The sequence below is a fragment of the Suricata suricatta genome, chromosome 2 (assembly GCF_006229205.1).
Source record: "Suricata suricatta isolate VVHF042 chromosome 2, meerkat_22Aug2017_6uvM2_HiC, whole genome shotgun sequence".
NCBI lineage: Eukaryota > Metazoa > Chordata > Mammalia > Carnivora > Herpestidae > Suricata > Suricata suricatta.
This window is the reverse complement of record NC_043701.1, coordinates 104590533-104611458: the sequence shown is the minus strand read 5'-3', so window position 1 is coordinate 104611458 and position 20926 is coordinate 104590533. Positions and strand designations below refer to the sequence as shown.

Genomic DNA, 20926 nt, shown 5'->3' with positions numbered 1-20926 from the left:
AGAAAGAAAGAAAGAAAGAAAGAAAGAAAGAAAGAAAGAAAGAAAGAAAGAAAGAAAGAAAGAAAAAACGGGGCGCCTGGGAGGCTCAGTCAATTAAGCGTCTGACTTTGGCTCAGGTCATGATCTCGCGTTTGTGAGTTCGAGCCCTGCGTCAGGCTCTGTGCTTACAGTTCAGAGCCTGGAGCCTGCTTTGGATTCTGTGTCTCCCTTTCTCTCAAAAATAAACATTAAAAATTTTAAAAATAAAAACAGAAATAAAAGCTTTCATAATTTTCTTCCTTAGCAAAAATTATCAATATAGAGAATTTAGATAATGTATCTAAAGATAGATTATGCAGGAAGCCATGCCTTACTGTCCAGACATGGCTCCCAAGCAATCGTACTATAGTTAAGTATTGAATAAGAAATCACTGGCGGGTTGGCGGAGGGTTGGGGAGGACCAACCACGTATCCACTTCCCACACACCCAATTCTACACCTCGTAGCATATACTTTCAGTCACACTAAGAACAAGGTCTATTAAAGTATCTGGAGAAGAAAAGAATAAACCTGGGGAATTTTAAAACCATAGATGTACAGAATAGAAGCAATATAAAATGACAAGATCTCTTTATCCCCAACGCAAGTATCTACTTAAAGCCCCAAAGAGAAAATATATGTCTACGAGATTAACAGTTGAAATAGACGACTAATTAGAAAACTGAGTCCATGTTCTCTGGAAGACAGATCCTGTGGGTGTGGGCACTACCGGATATAAGGGCATAAACAGAGGGCAGCACAAGGAGGAGAGAACAGAACGGACCAGGGAGGCACCGAGAGTGTGAAATCCTGGAGGCAGGAGCGAGTGAGGGAAGGTCAGGGGCAGAATGACAAGGGCGCCAGTGGCCAACGATGGCCTGCTGACGTACAGTTTAGATTCCTCGATGCTCTGAGGCTTCGACGTGACTTCCACCACACTGAAAACTATGGAAAAGAACTTGCAAAGCTTTAAAACCTGACACTTTCAGGACCAAGACTAGCCTTGTCCAATCCAATGATTGTTAGTTTCAGAACTGTGGCTTTCTTAACTTTACGTCACGACTTCTACTAAATTCTTACCCCAAATCCAAATCCAACTAAATCTTCACAATGACGAAACACAAGCGGCAAAACCAGACTGAAATCCCATAGTGGAAATAGAGAGGGTACTTCAGAGGTCAGGTGGCATACTTACTGCCCCAGATTCTTTTCCCCAAAGAACAAAAATTCAAGACTAAAAATATGGATTGCCTACTTCATAAAGATCAGGGACCTCCTTTGCCTTTCTAATGATGAATATGGACGACTTCTTTCATCTTGCAAACACAAGGTGGTTCTATCTTTGACACTGGGACAGGTGAGGAAGGTGTGGGCAGCGCGGAAGGTGAGCCCACTCTAGCCTACAGAAAGGACTCCTGCACAGAGGTAAGAGCCAGCATGTGCCGGACTCAAGGATGTGGTTCACGCTGAACCTCAGGATAAAACCAGGTCTCCCGAAGGGTGTGGTGTCCGAGCTGGAGCTGCGGAGCAACGGGTTAACAGAAACAGAGGCAACGGGAAGGACGGGAGACAGTGAGGAGAGCCTCAGAGACACACAGTACAGATCTTCTGACTCATCACGGAGTTAAATCCCAATAAACCCGCTGTAAGTTGAAAGTATCACAGGCTGAAAAATGCATCAAACACACCCAACCTACCGACCATCGGATCCCAGCACAGCACCCCTCCAATGTGCTCAGAACGCTCACAGCAGCCCTCGGGAAAGCCGATTTTACAAGAAAGTGTTGGCTAGCTCGTGCTACTCACTGAATTCCACACAGAAAGTAAGAATCCAAACGGTGTAAGCGTGTCGGCTGCTGACCCTCATGGTGGTGTGGCAGCCTGGGAGCTGTGCTCGCTGCCACCGCACAGCTTCCCGAGAGGTGCTGCGAATCGCTAGCCCGGGGAAAAATCCAAATTCGAAATCTGCAGTGTCACTTTTGCACCATCATAAAGTCAAAAAATCCTAAGCTGAACAACTGTGAAGTCAGGGATCTTCTGTACAGTTGTGTTAGGGAAGGTCAAATGCTAGGGACCTTAGTGGTATGGGGTGGGTGGTGGAGTTTCACAGTAGAAAGTTCTACAGTGGAGAACCTCCAGGACCAGAGCATCAAGGGCCTCACAGGCCATGCCAAGAAGACTGGTTGTTCCTCTGTAAGCAACGAGAAGCCACTCAAGACTTACGGAGGCAGCAGAGTTCCGGGCAGACGTGACAGCCGAGGGCCACGATGAAGAGGGGCAGGTAGAGCCAGGGACACCAGGAGGGGAGAGCCTACCATTCCAGAGAAAACATGACAAAGGCCTGGACCAGGGCGATGGTGAAATGGAATGGGATATTTATGAAGCAGAACTGGAAAGTCACGGATATTAAATAAAGGAGGGAGGGAAAACTGAAGATAGTCTTAATCACAAGTAGCATAAAACTCGTTGAATTAAGCTGGGAGCGCCTGGGTGGCTCAGGCAGTTAAGCATGATCTCGCAGTTTCTACGTTTGAGCCCCGAGTGGGCTCTGTGCTGACAGAGTGAGCCTGCTCGGATTCTCTCTCTCTCTCTGCCCCTCCCCTGCTCATGCTCACTCACTCACTCTTTCTCCCTCTCTCTCCCTCCCTTCCTCAAAATAAATTTAAAACAAAACAAAACAAACCTTGTTGACTTAAGCTGAATTGATATTTACAGACATCAGGATAACAGGTAGGAAACCAGTTTTGATTTCAAACCCAGTTAAGGAAAAAGTATAGAGAAGGTTAAGGTGGGGGGTGGGGGGTGGTTAGATTCAGAGAAACACAACCTCCAAGATGAGCTCCCGCTATCAGGTTCCTTACCCAGCAACCCAGGCTAACGGCCCCGCCTCATGGCATCGGCAACAAACAGGAGAGTGCACATGTCCCCAGTTCAGACGAGACTGCCAGTAAGCAGCAGCGCACTGGGAGCTGCCGGTGCAATCACCGAGCTGGGCTGAGTGGAAGTGTGGCAGTTCAAGTTACCTGGAGACAGCCCCGCCCGTGACCTCTCGAAGGAGGCGGCAATGGTGAGGAACGAACCCCAGGAGTTTGTCGAACATGATCTGAAGGCCGTTCGGGTCAGACTCAACAGTCTGCTCCACAATCACCTATCAAAAGGAGCATCATTTTTAAAAAAGCACCTAAAAGAGCAGTATGAGCTATATACCACAGAGAAAAGAATAGAGGAAACCTTAAAAACACAATTCCTGATGCCCGCCCTCTTCCCCCACAACTGACATGCTTTCCAAACAGAAGGTAAATACCAGCCGCACCAAACACCAGCTCCTCAGATCAGGGGACAGAGGTGTGACCTTGAGGGAGACAAAGGCTGGGTGACTGAGACTGGCCTGAAGCCGAAACACCGCACACACTCATCTACTTCCCGTGTGAGCCTGAAAGCAAATACCGCGTCCCCTGACAGCAGCTCTGTCCCATCTTGACCCTGCTGTCTCCCACCAGTTAGGGAAAGGGTTGAGACAGAGAATGATGAAAGAAAACACATCTTATTTTACTTTATTATTTTATGTTTTGTGGGGAGGTTGAGAGTCAAGAGATGGAGACACTTAAAATACAAACGTGGCCATAGTCTATTTCATAGGCCACTGAAACTTAAAATATTTTAATATAGCACATTAGATTCAGTTCAATGGAAATGGCATAAATTAGTAACTAAAGTATTTTCACCTACTGAAAAAATGCAACGCAGGTAATCGGTCTTTTTCATCCCCATAGAAACAGCGATGAAATACAACAGGAACTGACAGTCCCGTGTTTCAGTAATCCTAACGACGCTAAGAGGGTTACTGAGATTAATCCTAAAGTCTCACTTTAGCCAACAGGAGTCACCGTCCCATTTTAAAAATGGAAGACGTTCATCCTGAAGTCACGGCGTGGAGAAGCTTTGTCCTTACTGGGGGCAGGAAGAACGCTCACACGGACTGGTAACTGCGAGACAGTCTTCAACTGGCTTTGTGACTGCTCTTGGTTTGAACCAGACGGAACTTGCCATTTCCTAAGTCAGAAATGGTTGGGTGCTGGTGACCCCATATGAAAACGGCTTATATTCTGGCCCCAAAGGCAGGACATACTGCCGCCTGTAACTTCACTCCACCTGACAGCTGAAGGCTAGTGGGTAACCAAGTTCCGGACTTAGTACTCCACTGTTAACCTGCCCATAAAAGCCCTTCATCCCTGAGCGTTCCCTCCTCCCCACCTCCCTGGCCTGGCAAGCTCCCCCACTGTTTTCCACACTTGGGCCCAATCTACTCCGTGAAGACACTGCCCTCACGGACTTTCCAGGCTCAGCGGGCTGTCCGTCCTCGGCCACCAGGTGTGAGGACTGGCCATCAGCCTACATGTCCTACTCCTCCACCCTAGCGGTGCCAAAGTGCTTTTTCACAACTTCACTGACGTACAACTTACACATCTTAAAACTGACCCAAAAATGTTCTGATCTGTCCCTCCTTCCTAGGCGAGACCCTCACCCCTGCGGTGTTAAGATGACCCCGGGCCAAGCCATCACTAGAGCGCACTGGAGAGCATGCTCGACGCCTGGCAGGCTGACTGTGCCCAGCGGGACCAGCCTTCCTAACGACTGACGGCACAGTGACTGCGGGAATCTGTACGGAAGAGCTGACCCATCCCTCACACCCAGGGAAGAATCCAAGTCAGGGTAGACTCTCTAGCAGTGTTTGAAGGAGGAAACAAGTGCACACACCTCATCCACGTATGGTTTCACTAGAACTTGACCCACTAACGCCTCAGCATCCCGTGTCTTGTCAATGGTGGCGTAGGTCCGCAAGCAGTGCCGTACCATATCAACATTGGAAGTCCGGAGCCCTTCTAACAACAGGTGTTCCAGTGACTGCTGTAACATGGCTGTAATTCTGGCTATCCGCTGCAAGAGAAGACAGCTGTAGAGAAAGTTCCAGCTAGAACAATTTATAAGAACTCAAATATATATATACATATATATACACATACATAGGATATACGTAAGATTAAAATAACATTTTCTGGAGAGTTAACAGTGAAATATCTTCTCCTCAGGATTTATTTACAAGTAAATCTTTGCTTCATTGAAGAAATGACAAAAAGTTATTTTCCTCTTAAGCTACAGAGTAAAGCTACAAACATGTTTAAACCCAGACAAGGGCTTTGGATAAATTAATTCTGACTACATCATATAATGTGTCAAGTTACATGAAATTCAGAATTAATTTTACAAGTATAATTTGGAGAATATGCTGGTCTTTATGCTAAATCTACCTACTGTGACATGAAAAAAGGGCAGGGTCCCCAGAAACAAAAACTGGAAGAAAAAATTCAGAGCTGGCTTAAAAATCCTGTAAAGCAACAATTATCAGGGACAATACGAGATTAAACTAAAATCGTTTGGCAAATTCCCAAGGAGAAACTGTGAAAATCTAAACCAACACTTACTGGTCTTACTTTGTCCAAAAGAGGCATGCCTTTGCTCTGAACAGCATGGAACTGTAACTGGTTAAACTCTGTGGCCACTCGCTCCAAAATCTGTCCAGTCAGAAGTGGGCTAGTAGAGACAAGTATAGACGTTTAATTCTCAGAGTTCTTGAACTTCCAAGAGACTATATCACCCAATTAGCAACAGTCAGGCTTTAGCACCCACTGTGGGGTAACTTTCTTCAGAGCGTTTGCCCACAGACCCCTTGTCACAAGGTGAAAGCAAACGTACCTTTTGTGCCATCGATTTTCACTACACGCCATAAGCACGGCATGTTCTAGGTGTGTGTGTGCGGGGGGGGGGGGTTACGTATAAGCCACTGACGCTGCCTGGCCCCAGCCACGGGGCCCCCACACGCAGCAGGAGCTGGACCAGGTCAGTGTGGGCATAACTATGTGTTTCCAGCATGTTCCTCAGGCTCTCCCATTCATGAGGTCTGCATCCTGAACCCCTGCTCTCTCTCACCCTTTCCCATCATTCATACCTGAATCCTCTTCTCGATATGCCTCACTCTCCCTCCTCCCCAAACACCTCTAATATGTCTAAGACACCAATACTGTGGTCTCTTCAATAAAAGAAAACTGGTCCTCTAGCAGCAATAAATGAAATAGCTCAGAGGAGCTTACTTTACATTTATGTTTACCAAAGGGCATAAAGAGCATTCCACACGCTCTAGGTCCCGCTGAGAAAACATTCATTTGTATCCACGACCACGTGCAATAAATGCACCCGTCTCTCCCCAAACACATTAGAAAGCAGCGACACCACTCAAGAGGAAGTTCGACTGGTAGAAGAAGAAAACTATAAAGGCACCGAAGCACCTGCTGGCTTTCCCAAGGCGCCCGCCCCTGCTGATGCACAGGCAGGTAGTGAGGGAAAAGCCCCGCACCGTCGGGAAACACCACACACCACACAGGTGCTGGCAGCGCCCCAACCAGCGTAGACGGGAGGTGCCCAGCATGAGCAGCCCCGCAGCTTACTCTCTCACTTGAATAGCCCGGCGTGGGTTTCTTATGTATCAGTTAGCTCCACGCTTCCTGGCCTAGGAAGCAAGCTATAGCTACTATTCACCGATGGAGGCCGTGGGTCTCCTTTGTCTACAGCTCAAAGCTGCTGTTCCAAAGGGAAGGAGAAAACCCCTCAAAGGTGATTCCGAGCAAGAAAGAGCATCACGTCTGTTACACTAAAGACAGAGCCGCCAAGGAACAGAATGATAGAAACAGAAACCACTGAGGCATTTCTATCAAAGGAAACACAGCAGGAACAGGCAAATACAGAAAGAAAACTGGAAGGAAGGCGGGCATCAGAGAGGCCGATGAGGATGCGACCAGAGGGGCCATGAGCACAGCTGGGGGGACAGAAAAGCAGAGCACATGAAGACAAACAAGGTCCCCCAGACTGATGGGAATGGACGCTCTCAGGGTCTGACTTGTGCAGAGGAAGGGGGCGGACGCACAGGGCAGTGGGCTGAAGCAGCACTCGCCCGTAGTGAGCACTCACTGTCCCATCTCGATTAGGAACTAGGAGATAGGGACCTAGGACCCAAGGATCCCCCTGGGACGGCTCCCTTCTTTATTACGTAAGAAGAGGTGTGGCGCGTGGCGTGTGGGGTCTCTAAGGACCTTTCCAAATCTAAAGCATGAGCTCCTAAAATTACAAAATCCAACATGCCTTTTTGGTGGGACAAAGCCTTGGATCTCTATGTATATTCGTTTTGGCTTCGGGTGGTTTTGCCACGATGATCCAGCGTTACTCGTGGGAAATCATTACAGCTATCAATGTGATTTCAAAAACAGCTCCTGTTAAGCCCAGATTTCATAAGGACAAGGGCCTGTGTGTGCTAGGTGTGGCTGAGAGTCTCCCGGGGGCTGGTACAGCCCTGCGAGTGGAGTCACGGTGAGCCTTATGCTCCGAGGGACACGGCCCCGAAGGACCCGGATGCAAGACACGCCCACGCTCCTCTCATGGCTCTACGGCGGGTCCCACCAGTGCCTACGCGCTCCAACAACTCACTTCCTGAGTCCCACATCTACCCGGCTGGCTGAAAATCCACACTGAGAAGGCACTAAGTCATAGTATAATGGAGAGAGCTGTCATCTTTTTTCTTGTTTCATAAGCTCTTTCTTTCTTGTTCATGAAGTTCAACTAAATGTGTCCTACTCTGCTTCCACTAATGATATGCAAGTGCAAAACACACCGATGCTTGACACTCCAGGCGTGTCTAGAGAAAATCGGAGAAAGATGAACGCTATACCTTGAAGATTCACAAAGATTTTGCTAGCTCTTAGGGAAGGTGATTCCAAACATAAGAACCTTCCACTGGGGGCACACGGCCTCTGATCCCACAGGGTTTAAGATGACATATTATAAACTTGACCATTTCAGGCACTCCCTTCTCCTGGAGCTACATTCAGAAACGCTAAGCTACAGACGTGGATTTTCTTCTTACTCAGAAATGCATTCTAACTAAAACCAAACCAAACCAAACCAAACCAAGATTTAAATTGGATGTGAAGTACTAATGTGTACACAATTTAGTAACAAAATACTTACCTGCTTGCTTCTAGTGCAGATGTTTCTTTAGAACCTTGAGAATTTAAGATTTTTTCAATTTTTTCAACTGATCGAATAACTTGTATAAGCCTCAACACACACATCTATAAAGATAAAAATTAAGTGAACAAAAAAGTTATTATAATGTTTAATCTTAATCATCTTGTTTCCCATGCTGAGCACAGGAAAATATAAAACCAAAACTCAACTCTGAATACATACAGAGTTGTACATTCTGAATATCTGCACACCACACTGAATTCCCAAGAACGCAAATCTTAATTTTTGCTTTCTGGAACAAGCATATTTCAATATTCTATTGCAAATTAATAGTAAAAAAACCAACGAACCAACCAACCAACCCTAGGCCTTTGCTTTCTCATATTCTGTACTCTTGTTTCTTCTTTTTCTCATCCTGAACCTATGGGCAGTCCATTTTTTTCTTATGGCCCTTTCTTCACCTCTTCAGTTTCTGACCATGTTTATCCTTTCGGTTTACATGTGTGTGATACACCTATTTGCCCAAGTGTCAATTCACTAAGACGTTTTACGCTACAGATATAACCAAGAGGTTGAGGGAAATTATAGAAACTCTCATCCTTAAGAGAACAAAAAACCCAAAGTTATCCATTAAACAAACAGTACCTGGGAAGCCCTCCCTGGAAGCTAGACGTTCTTCCAGACAATGGGGACAGGAGGACTAAAACAAGAACAAGGCCTGCTCTCATGAAGCTTATAGTCTCCTCCAGAAACACTCCACATGAATTCTTTGGACAAAAGCTGGGAGGCGACGTAAAGTAGAAATAGAAAGTCTCTAAAATAGGCTTCTCCCCCTTGAGATTAAAAAAAAAATGACAATAAGGGGGCACCTGGGTGGCTCAGTGGGTGAAGCATCTGACTTGGACTCAGGTCATGATCCAGGGTTCATGAGCTTGAGCCCCACATCGGGTGAACATGAGCCCCACTTCTGGTAAGCCCCACTTCCCTCTCTCTCCCCAATGCCCTCTCTCTGCCCCTCACTTGCTCCCTCTCTCTCTCTCCAAAAAAATTTTTTTAAATATGGTAATAAATACATGTACAAAACACTGGATAGAGTCAGAAGTCTGGAATCCCAGCTCCAACTCTGCCCTGACATCGTTGTGGTCACGAACCAATCAGGGATGTGCTGAACAGGTGCTGAGGTTGAGGGGGTGCCCCTGCCGTGAGGAGGGCCAGCTGACATACGGAAATGCTGACTTGCTACGCTGCACACGTGACACTAATGTAACCCTGTGTGTTCACTAACTGGGATTCAAAAGATAGTAATAAAGTAAGAGCTAAACCCAGAGCATAGAGAAAAAGATCAGAAAATAAAATTAAAATACAGGACGACTAACAGTAAAGGTGAGCTGTATTTAAAGAAGGGAATCAAAAAAGGAATAAACGTGGCAGAATCAGAGAGCAACACACCGCTTTCTCTAAAACAACCGGCCTACAGTAGAACACGGAGTCTGCTTCAGAAAGCTCCCTTCCACCCTAGTCCCCAAAGTGGGGGTATTTCTCCAAAGGGGTGGCAAAAATGTACATGGCTAGTAAACACAAGTGCTTCACTGACATCAGTGACTCTTATTTCTTGTTCTGGAAAAAGTGAGGGATCCTGCGACCATGTGGGCACCTCTGAAATTCTGTCTCATTATTTCCAGTAGAAAATGTGACATTACAATGCGTAATACACACACGCACAGGAGCTTTGAAAACAAAGCTGCGTGATACTGACAAGCACGAGGAGACGTGAGGAGAGGGCTCTGACCGGCACATGGCGTAGGAAATCCTGAGGGATACCTTTTTCTTCCTGATGTCCTCTTGCTTACACATCCGTTCATCTACTGCCCGGATTCCTTCATTGACAGATGACCTGAGGCTCTTTAAAAAAGAATAAACAAAATACTGTAGAAATTGTTCTGTAACATCCTCGAGTTTATAATTTCATAGAACTTAATACTATGCAGACCAGGACTATGCAGATAGTGACAACAACACAAACTATCAGACACAGTTGCTGTTGAGGGTGCTCATGATTTGGGGGCAAAGTGACATAAAGCCAGGGTTGCACTGGATTAACGGCCAGAAGAACAGCAGTACACATACAATGAATGCCATGGGTGGTCAGAGTAGAGAACGGGTAACCTGAAGCAAAGTACAGAAGAATCTGGAAAAAGGGTGGGACTCAAATCTGGCTCAAAACTGGGCATGCTGCCGCGGCAGAGAGGGATCTTCAGGAGACAAGCGTGGGACAGTGTGAGCGTGGACACACTCGGGGCCAGCCAGGCGTGCACTCAGGTGTGCTGTGGGCTTCGTTTTGGAGAGAAGGAGAAATAAGGGAGGAGTCAACTCAGGAGGATTTCACTCAGATTCCACACGTTTCGGAGAACCCAGAGAATATGGAAGCACCGAGGGAGTACATGAAATGTTGTTCTGGAAATACCAGGAATCAAGGAGGAAGAACAGAATGGCCAGAGAAGGGAGAGCTCCCAGGTGGAGACACAGGTCCAGAAGACAGGAAGTAGAGCCAAAACAATGGCTAACGGAAACAACTCGAATAAACTGGACAAATCACAAGAACTTTACAGAAAGGTAAATTAATTCACTCAAAAAACATTGTAAGATATGTACTAGATGACAGCGTGCAAGGATACAATAATGAAGACAGAAATGGTCTTATCCCTGAAAGATCTTAGAATCTCTCAGAATCTGGTCTTTGAGTCGGGACCAGAAAGGAAGGTCAGGTCTGTGGCTCATTAGGACAAAAGCAGCTATAAAGATGGCTGTGGAAAAGGGAGGGGACACGGCGCTGGAAGGGGCGAGGCTGGAAGGGGTGAGGCAGGACGGGAGCCTTCGAGCTCGAGAGCAGCAGTCAGCAGAGCAAATCCACCTCTGGGGAGAGGGTTTTCAGAGAAGAGTGGAAGCCAAAGGAAGGCCGGGCTGGGGGGACACCGCGGCTACAGGGCTGGGGAGGAAGAGCACAGCAAGGAGGCGGCAGGAGAGACACCCCGGAGCAGGTGTGAGATCCAACAGTGGACCGCAAAAATCGCTCTTCCATTCGAGGGGAAAGCACCGCAATAAGACTTGTAACATTCAAACAAGACCAGAACAAGGAAAAGTATTCCCTAGCTCAAGGCACAGCTCAAGATTTCCCCCTTCTAGGAGTTCTTTCCCACCTCCCTCGGGCTTCTCAGCACTGACATCTCTGGCACACCGCGTCTTTTCCGGCTCTAACTATGCACCGTGCCTTCCCTTAGATCATCTTCTACTTCTAGTATCTCCGTCGGTCCCAGGCACCATCTTAGGAGCTGGGGCACAAGGCCACTCGACCTAGTGGTGACACACCCAGGAAAGGACAGTGCAGAGCACCAGGCTCATGACTGTGCATCCGAATGGGGTAGGGGAGTGGTCAGGGCCTCTGACACAGACTGGGGGGTTGGGGAGGACAGGACAGCAGTTTTTCGTTGGCAGTGGTACCCTAAGTCCCCCTCCGCTGCTCGCCACGTGGAGTCCCATCCCCAGCGGCTTCGAGTGGGGAGTCCTGTATTACATTTACACCATCCTTCAGTTACATGAGGGATCACACAGCTTTCGTGGACCAGTCTAGGAACATAACTGCATGTTCACTACTGTCGGGGGCGGGGGAGGGACACGGGACTTACAAAATTACAAACTGTCCAAAGAAGCCATTCAGAAGCTGGAAACCACTTACATATGAGTGAGGTGGCCTTTAGTTGAATTTGGAAACATTCTAACTCTCCCCTGACAGGTTAAGGTTGCCTACTCTGAGAATCTGTTTCTTCAGATTGACCGTATTCTCTAGGTCCTATTACCACATGCAAAAATAGAACATCAGGTACGGCTTTCCTGAAGGCAAACAGGATAATCATGAAGCCATCAGAAAGTGACCACCGCACCACGAACCTAACAGATGAAAGGAATTCTCCTTGGAGAAGGCACACGAGGACTACATGCTTCCCGGCAGATTGTTTCTTATCAGCTGGGGACTTACCAGAACTTCTTCTCGTAACTGTCCCAAAGGCACGGACAGCTGATTGAGGGCTTTGTCCATGCCAACCTAAGGGCAAAATCACATTGGCACAAACATATCATGATCAGGAGTGACAGTGAAGTATCTTTTAATGACCAAAGCAGTACTAGACTTAAGTTATTTTTCTGGTGAGACCATATTTTGCTGAGTAACTAGTTAAATAACAGAAATGTTACTGTGCCACTAATATTGCTCATAGATTATGAAAAATCTGTTGGTGTACATGAAACCATACAAATAAGGGAAGTCCTAATAAATGAAACCTTCCCTATGAACAATCTGCCGTTAGATGACATTTTAAATGAACATAAGCATTTTAATGGAAGGTGAACAGATGTCTCTAATTTATGATAGCCAGCCAGCTGATGTGCAAGTCCAATGGGCTATGTCTCTCCTAAACATCATTATAACCCTTGGGAAAAATCCAAATTAAACAGAGCAGAGATAAAATTTTCCGGGTTTCTAATCCTACTGGAACATTTATGTTGAGGGTATATTTCCCAAAAGCAAATACGCCTCATTAATTTTAATGCTTCTTGAAATTCCCATGGAGCTGCTGACTTTCTGTAGATTTAAAACAAAATGAAATAAGAACAAGGAGACTTTTCTGCAAATATTACAACCCAAGCATTTCTGAACAGCTTTCACAAACACCTGCTCTGCTCATTACACATCATTCTTGTGTGTTTATAAAACCAAGCTCTCTAAATATCAGTACTGACCTAGGTCCCCTCAACCCAGCTCTGGCTAACACACACACACCTGAAAGAAAATCCAACATTTCCCCCAGAACAGTTGATATTTGCTCTTGCAAATGAGCCTCCACCAAGGAAGACTTCAGGGTGATCACATAGCAACTAACGAAAACAGCCACTCAGAGATTCGTATTCTTTGCTTTTTACTTATTTACTAACGATTTCAGAAAGTCATCAAGTGAGAGCGGCCTTAAATGAATAAAAACTAAAACCAAACAAATGCACGCCAAAAACTTGAGTTATCTGACTAATGAGATTAGTCGCGGGGGGGGGGGGGGGGGAAAATCAACTGAAATATTTCTTTTGGAAATCTACACTCCACTCTGAAGAGCAGACGTGAGTGAGAGGGCCGGGCGGACGTCGGGCTCACCAGGTTTGTGGAAAGGTTGACAAAGTCCGCGTAGTCCTTGTTGATGAGCTCCACCATGGCGGTCTTCAGGAGCCGGTAGTAGAGCTCGAGGTCGCCCCTCAGTTCCTCCAGCTGCACGCGCTTCCTGCAGTCCGACACAAAGTGGTCCACATCGAAATCTTCCTGAAGACCAAACCACGAAGGGAAAATGATTGCAAGGGTAGCACACCTTAGATATAAAAGTAAAATCAGAGACAGAGAGAAGCGCCATTCTACTCATTTAAGGGGCTCTGTGGCTATAGGGGAAGTGCCCGAGTCCCCACACTGACATCACAGGGGTGCCGGAAAGGGGGGACTCAGCCCAGAGCATTCTTTCCTGCTGCCTCAGGTCTACCAGGGATTTTATTGATTTTTAAAAATAATTTCACAGAGGCTCTTCTCAAAACAGAAATAGCTTTTGCTTCTTTGCTTTAAAAGTTAACAAATGGGGGTGCCTGGGTGGCTCAGTCAGTTAAGCATCGACTTCGGCTCAGGTCATGATCTCTCAGTCTGTGAGTTCAAGCCCCGCATCGGGCTCTGTGCTGACAGCTCAGAGCCTGAAGCTTGCTTCGGATTCTGTGTCTCCCTCTTTCTCTGCTACTCCCCTGTTCACGCTCTGTCTCTCTCTCTCAAAATAAATAAACATCAAAAAAATAAAATAAAAAAAATAAAACAAATGGTCAACGTCAAACTTTCAACCAGTAAAAAACAATGATATTAAAGAGAGTAAAAACTTACTCGCTCTCTGAAGCTCTACAGATAAGCACTATTCATATCCTCCCCGCCCCCCACTATTTAACACTGTGATTCACATCCTTCCAGACTTGTTGTATTTTGGTCTTTTTCTTTAAAATGTAAGTTACTTTTTCAAAACTTGAGATATGATGGACACATAATTTTTCAGGTGTACAAGACAATGATTTCCTAGTTTCATTTATTGTGAAATGATTACCATAAGACTAGTTAACATCCATCACTGTATACACACATTTTTTTTCTTGTGATAAGAATGCTTAAGATTTACTCTTAGCCACCTTCAAATATACCATATGGTATTTACTAGATGTACGTGCTGTACATCACATCCGCAGAACTCATCTTATTAACTGGAAGTTTGTACCATTTGACCTTTGCCCATTCCTGCCACACCTCCACCAATCTGTGTTCCATGACTTCATTTTGTTTTTGCTTTACAGATTCCACATCTAAGGGAGATGATACGGTATGTGCCTTTCTCTGATTTCACATAATATCCTCAATGTCCATCCAGGTTGTTGCAAATGGCCAGACTTCCTTCTTTTTATGGCTAAATACTAGTCTACTGTATATACACATTTTCTTTATCCATTCGCTCACTGATGGACACTTAAATTATTTCCAAGTCTTGGCTGTTGTAAATACTGTAATAAACATGAAGGACCTGTGAGTGTAAGCCTGGCTGGCCACTGGAGCCACGTGATCTAGAGGTATCCCGTAGCTGCCAACTGCAAAACGTGGGGCATCAGATGGGCATTCAAGCTCCTCTCCTGCAAGTACCAGCGAGCAGGGGTGAGGCACAGGGACAGCCCAAAGGAACACCTGCCAGTTCCATCATTGAGGTACAAAGTGGGTCCCCCAGATGAGGGTTAAATGAGATGCCATTTGCTCTAAGATAAGCAAATGGGCATGTTTTACAGAAAGTCGGAATCCTTCTCAATGGGCTGCTTCTATGTGGAGCCCTGGGGCTGGGGGACTCAGCACACGTGACCCCTCTAAGAACTGTTTCTTAGTTCCCTATAGTCTTGTGGGTCTCATGAATGCAAGCCTTGTTGGCTTTCCAAGCTAGATGTTTGGGGGGGCTTGTCTCTCAAGTGCAGGTCTTAAAAGTTGGGGTGCTGAATGTGGGGTCCAAACCCTTTGCTCGAGGAGAAGCCTGGGGTTGTGAGTTCCCTCCCAACAGAGGGTCACTGTGCCAGGCGTGGGATTTATGGCAAGACTGCATCTCACTTCAGAGTAGATTGCTTCCCTATTCACCTAACGTGTGGGAGTCACTCAGCTAGCTTTGGGTATTTTTTGGAGGAAATTGTTCCCAAGGTAGCTGTGGGTTCGGTGTATCCGTGAGAGGAAAGGTGTTCAAGATCCTCCTACACTGCCATCTTGAACTGAAACCCCAGGCCTTCTTTATGTGCATGTGCGTGCACACACATGGCAGCTTAATATTCATGTTCTTCTAAGCTGCTATTTCCCATTTAAAAATGTAACTTCAATGTCTTTTGGTAAAACATGTACATTTGTATTAACATTTTATATGGATGTTGAGTGTTCCATTGAACAGATGTTCAGACTCTTTCACAATTGATTTCCAAGTACTGGTCTCACATGTTAGTTATACTCTGTGTCCCCTTTATTACATTTTGATGCCCCCGGCATAAATGGTAAGAACCACACGCACCATTCCTTAAGGATCTAATAACCAGAACTTGTTTAAACTGGCTTTCTTCACCAGCCAAACACCTACCCTGATAGTGTCAGAGAAGAGGAATTCATACCAAACCATAATTTCACAGCCATCTACTGAAAACCTACCTGCTTCTTAAACTGGGGCTAGAAGGAGCCTGGACTTTGCTTCTGGAGACTGCCTCAGACAACACCTGATGCTCACAGCCATGAAGCACATCAGAGAAGGAGCACAGGGGCAGGACTCTGCTCAGAATCCCGGCCATGCTCCTAACCAGCTCGCTGTCTGCCTTCAGGTACGTCACTTTTCCTGCCTCATCACATATTCTCTCAAGTTCTGAACTTGGCGATGGCATTCTAAATCATACAACTCAGCCCTACTGAACAAATGCTACTAGGTAATATCAGTACTCAACCTGCCATTTAGGTATCTGTGCTCGGATAAACACTTCCCAGTAACCAGTGAACACTGGACTAGGCACCTTTTGCTGTGAGGACAAGCCCAAACTCCCAGCGGCATCTAGCAACAGACACATTTCACTTACCAGAAATGGTTTTACTCTATAGTGTAAATCTGCTAAACGTTTAAAAAGAAAGGCTTTACAACCCATTGACTTTATGGTCAATTGATTTTTCAAAGGATGCCAAGACCAACGAATGGGGGAAAAACAGTCTTTTCAAGTGCCCACTGCTGAAACAAGTAAGTATCTACACACAAAAGAGTGAATTTGGAACACCAACCTCACACATGCACAAATATGTAACTCAAAGAGGATCAAAAGCTTATAAATAAAAGGGCAAAGACTATAACACTCTAAAAGAACACATAGGTGAAAATCTGCAGGACTCTGGATTAGGTAATGCTTTCTTAGATGTGACACAAAAAGCATAAAAAAATAATAGGTAAACTGAACTTGATCAAAAGAAAAACGTGTGTGTCAAAAGTTACTACTGAGAAAGTGAAAAAGACAACCCACAGAATGGGAGAAAACATCTGCAAACTGTCCATCTGACAAGGATCTAATAACCAGAATACGCAAAAACACTTACAGCTCAATAATAAAAAGACAAATAACCGAATTTAAAAACAAGCAAATGACTCTGAATAGACATTTCTCCAAAGAAGATACACAGATGGTCGATGGCACAGATGTTCAACACCATTAGTCATCAGGGAAATGCAAATCAAAGCCACCCTGAGGTACCACTTCAAACCCACCAGGATCCTATAAAATAATAAGAAGAAAAAACCCAGAAGACAAGTGTTTGGCAAGAAGGCAGAGAAACTGGAAACTTCTGTGTTGTGGTGAGAATGTAAAATGGTGCAGCTCGTGTGGAAGGCAGTTGGGCAGTTCCTCAAAACGTTAAACAGACAACTAGCCAGGGATTCTGCATCTGGGCGTGCACCTGCCAGGACTGACGACAGGTGCTCACATGAGGAAAGTGTTCGCAGTGGGTTATTCGTAACAGCCGAAAAGTAGAAACAACCCAAATGTCCACCCACTGATGAGGATACGTAAAATGTGGCGGAGCCTATCGTGCAGCCAAAATAGGGGAATAAAGTGCTGTCATGTGTGCGACATGGATCAACCCTGAAAACATTCTACTTTAAGGTTAAAGGAAGCCAGATACAAAAGGCTGCATGTCATATGAGTCCATTCATATGAGATGGTCTAGAACAGGCAAATCCATAAAAACAGAAAGTAGACTAGTGGTTGCCAAGGAAAGGGGGAAGCAGAGAGTCAGAACTGACAGGTTCCTTTTTCAGGGGATAGACATGTTACAGAATTAGACAGTGGTGATGGATGCATGGCAAAGTAAATGTACTAAAACCAGTGAAGAATACAGTTTAAAATGGTAAATTTTATGCCACGTCAATTACATCTCAATGAGAAATGAAACATCTTAAGCATCAACAAGTAGAATGTGCAAATACATTAAAAAAATCTTAAGTAACACTAATTAAAAGAAAGCTGGAGTCACTGCATGAATTTCAGCTAAGACAGACTGCAGAGCAAGGAAAATGACTAGGCATGAAGAGGATACATGATAAATGATAAAGAGATCAATTCACCAAGACTGGAGAAGTGCCTAACCAACAAGGTGAGGCAGAAACTACCGGGACTGCAGGGAGAAATAAACAAATTCATTATTAGAGCTGGTGCCTTCAACACTTCTCCATCAGCGACGCACACATCCAGCAACAGGGCGACAAGGTGGTTCACAGTTCACTCAGCGTCACCACCAGTCAACTCAGAGTGGACATCCATAGACAACTTCATCCAATAACAGTAGAAAACACATCCTTCTCAAGCTCTATATGGAAGATCTGCCAAAGCAGAATAATTCTAGGCCATAAAACACAACTTAACAAATGTAAAAAAAACAAAGTTTATACAAAGTATGCTCTCAGGCCAGAATGGACTTAAAAAGCAGTAACAGAAAGATAGATGGAGAAGTCCAAAATACACAGAGGTTAAACAGCACACCTCTAAATAACGCAAGAGACACAGAAGACAAAGGAATTGAAAGCTATTGTGAAGTGAACATTAAATACAACAAGGCAAACTGTGCAGGGTGCTGCTTAAAGGGAAAATATAGTATTGTATGCAAATATCAGAAAAGAAAAAGGATCTAAAATCAATAATCTAAGCTTCCATTTTAGGCAACAAGAAAATGAAAAAAAAATCTAAAGTAAGCAGGAAAAAATAATAAAAATTAGAGCAGAAATCATTTTATTTAAACCAGAAAAAATTTTTTTAAAAAATCAATAAACCAAAATCTGGTTCTTTGAAAACATCAATAAAATAAATTAAACTTTAATTGGCTAACAAAGAAAACAACACAGAAGACATAAATTACTAATATCAGATAAATCACTGGTAAATTCAACCAGGTGTTTCAGGAAGAAATAACACAATTCTAGGATATTGTACAATGTTCTAGCATCTCTTCCAGAAAGTAAAACTAGAGGAGCACTTCCTACCTCGTGCTGGGAGACCGCCAATACCCTAACACTGAAACAAATAATGCAAACTAATATGTCTCATGAACATACTAAACAAATGTAAAAATCTTCAACAAAAATTAGCAAAGAAAAGCAAATAGTGTCTAAAAAATCATATACCACAATCACGTAGGATTTATTCCAGATATGTAAGTGTGGTTTGATATTGGAAAATCAGTGTGATTCATCACATCAACAGAAAAATCACATGGCCGTAACAACAGATGGAGAATAAACATTGGACAAAATCTGCATCCTTTCATGATAAACCCTCAAAAACTAGGAAGAGAAGGGGACTTCCTCAATCTGATAAAGAATTTCTACCAAAAAAAAAAAAAAAACAAAAAAAACCCCACAGCTGGGGCACTTGGGTGGCTCAGTCAGTTAAGCATCTGACTCTGGCTCAGGTCATGATCTTACAGTTCATGAGTTTATTAAGTCCCGTGTCGGGCCCTGTGCTGACAGCTCAGAGCCTGGAGCCTACTTCAGATTCTGTGTCTCCCTCTCTCTCTGCCCCTCCCTGCTTTCTCTCCACATTTGCCTGCCTCCCTCCCTCCTCCCAATCTCTCGCTCTCTCTAAAAAATGAATAAACATTTAAAAAATGTGTTAAATGACACACAGCTAACATAATATTAATACTGAGAAAAGAGAAGATCTGGAACAAGGCAAAGATATGAAATAAGGCAAGAAGAGGAAATAAAAGGTGCACCAATTGGGAAAGAATAAAACTTTGTTCACAGATGACATGAGTGCAGAAAATTCAAAGAATTCACACACACACACATGCACACGCACACACCATCCTGAACGAGCTGAGTGATTTACAGCAAGGTTGCAGGACACACAGTTAATATACAAAAGTCAAGTCGTTTCTTATATACCAGCAATGAACAAGTGGAATTTGAAATTAAAAACACACCATTTACACTAGCAGACAAAAAAAAAAATTAAATACTTAGATGCAAATCTAACAAAATATGCAAATGATCTCTATGAGGAAAAGTACAAAATTCTGATGAAAAGAAAGCAAAGAAGGTAAGATCTAAATGGAGAGATGGTCCATAATCTTGGACAGGAAGACTCAAATACTGTTAAGAGGTCTGTTCTTCCGAAATTGATCTACAGCTTCAATGCAATCCCAATTAAAATGCCGGGAAGTGATTTTGTGGAAATGAGAAAACTGATTCTAAAGTTTGTATAGAAAAGCAAAAGTCCCAGAATAGTCAACACAAAGCTGCAGTAAAGTCGCTGTATTTCGAAGTGCCAAAGCCTAAAAGCAATCTAAATTTCCTTCAAACGGTGAACAGAATTCATTGTGCCACATCCACACAATGGAGTATTATTCAGCAATAAAAAGAAATGAATTATTAAGCCACAAGACCTAGAAGAACCTTAAGTGCATACTGCTAAGGGAAAGACCTGGAAAGGGTAAATGCTAGGGGCACCTGGGTGCCTTAATCTTCTAAGCCTCTGACTCTTGGTCAGGTCACAATTTCACAATTCATGAGTTCGAGCCCCATGTTGGGTTCTGAGCTGACGTACAGAACTTGCTTGGGATTGTCTCTCTCTAAATATAAATAAATAAACTTTAAAAAAAGGCTAAATACTAATATGACTCCAACTATATGGCATTCTGAAGATGGTAAATTTTTAATAACATTTTTATTCTTTATTATTATTATTTTTAAAGTAATCTCTACACACAATGTGGGGCTGAAACTCACCACCCCAACTGGCCAGCCAGGTACCCTTGAAAAGGTAAAATTTTAAAGGGTAAAAAGATCTGTGGCTGCAGGGGTGAAGGGGGAGGGTGCAGAGAGAAAACAAATGAATAGGTGATGTGCAGGGGGGGCAGTGAAACTACTCTGTGAGATACTGTAATAGTAGATAAATAACATTATATATTTGTCAAAACCCACAGAACTGTGTAACAAAACAGTGAGCCCTAATGTCAACTATGGACTTCAGTTAGTACTGTATCAGTATTGGTTCATCAGTTGTAACAAATGTACCCCAACAATGTAAGACATTAACAATAGAAGAAATCACGAAAAATGAGAAGGAATATATGGGAACGCTGTGCTTTCTGCTCATTTTTTCTATAAAATTAAAATTGCTCTAAAAAACTCGCTTATTGGGGTGCCTGGATGGCTCAGTCATTTAAGTGTCCAAC

General features: G+C 44.2%; 1 protein-coding gene across 3 annotated transcripts in view; it reads right to left on the bottom strand.

The window, feature by feature from the left end:
* Positions 1 to 20926, bottom strand: part of COG2 (component of oligomeric golgi complex 2) — a 48625-nt gene that overhangs the window by 19043 nt on the left and 8656 nt on the right. For all 3 annotated transcript variants that reach the window (XM_029931215.1, XM_029931219.1, XM_029931221.1), the window contains exons 2-8: positions 13292 to 13453; positions 12128 to 12193; positions 9916 to 9996; positions 8095 to 8198; positions 5502 to 5610; positions 4777 to 4956; positions 3042 to 3166 (exon numbers count right to left, since the gene is read on the bottom strand). In XM_029931215.1, the coding sequence (XP_029787075.1) occupies positions 3042 to 3166; positions 4777 to 4956; positions 5502 to 5610; positions 8095 to 8198; positions 9916 to 9996; positions 12128 to 12193; positions 13292 to 13453 (827 nt within the window). The remainder of the gene's footprint in view (positions 1 to 3041; positions 3167 to 4776; positions 4957 to 5501; positions 5611 to 8094; positions 8199 to 9915; positions 9997 to 12127; positions 12194 to 13291; positions 13454 to 20926) is intronic.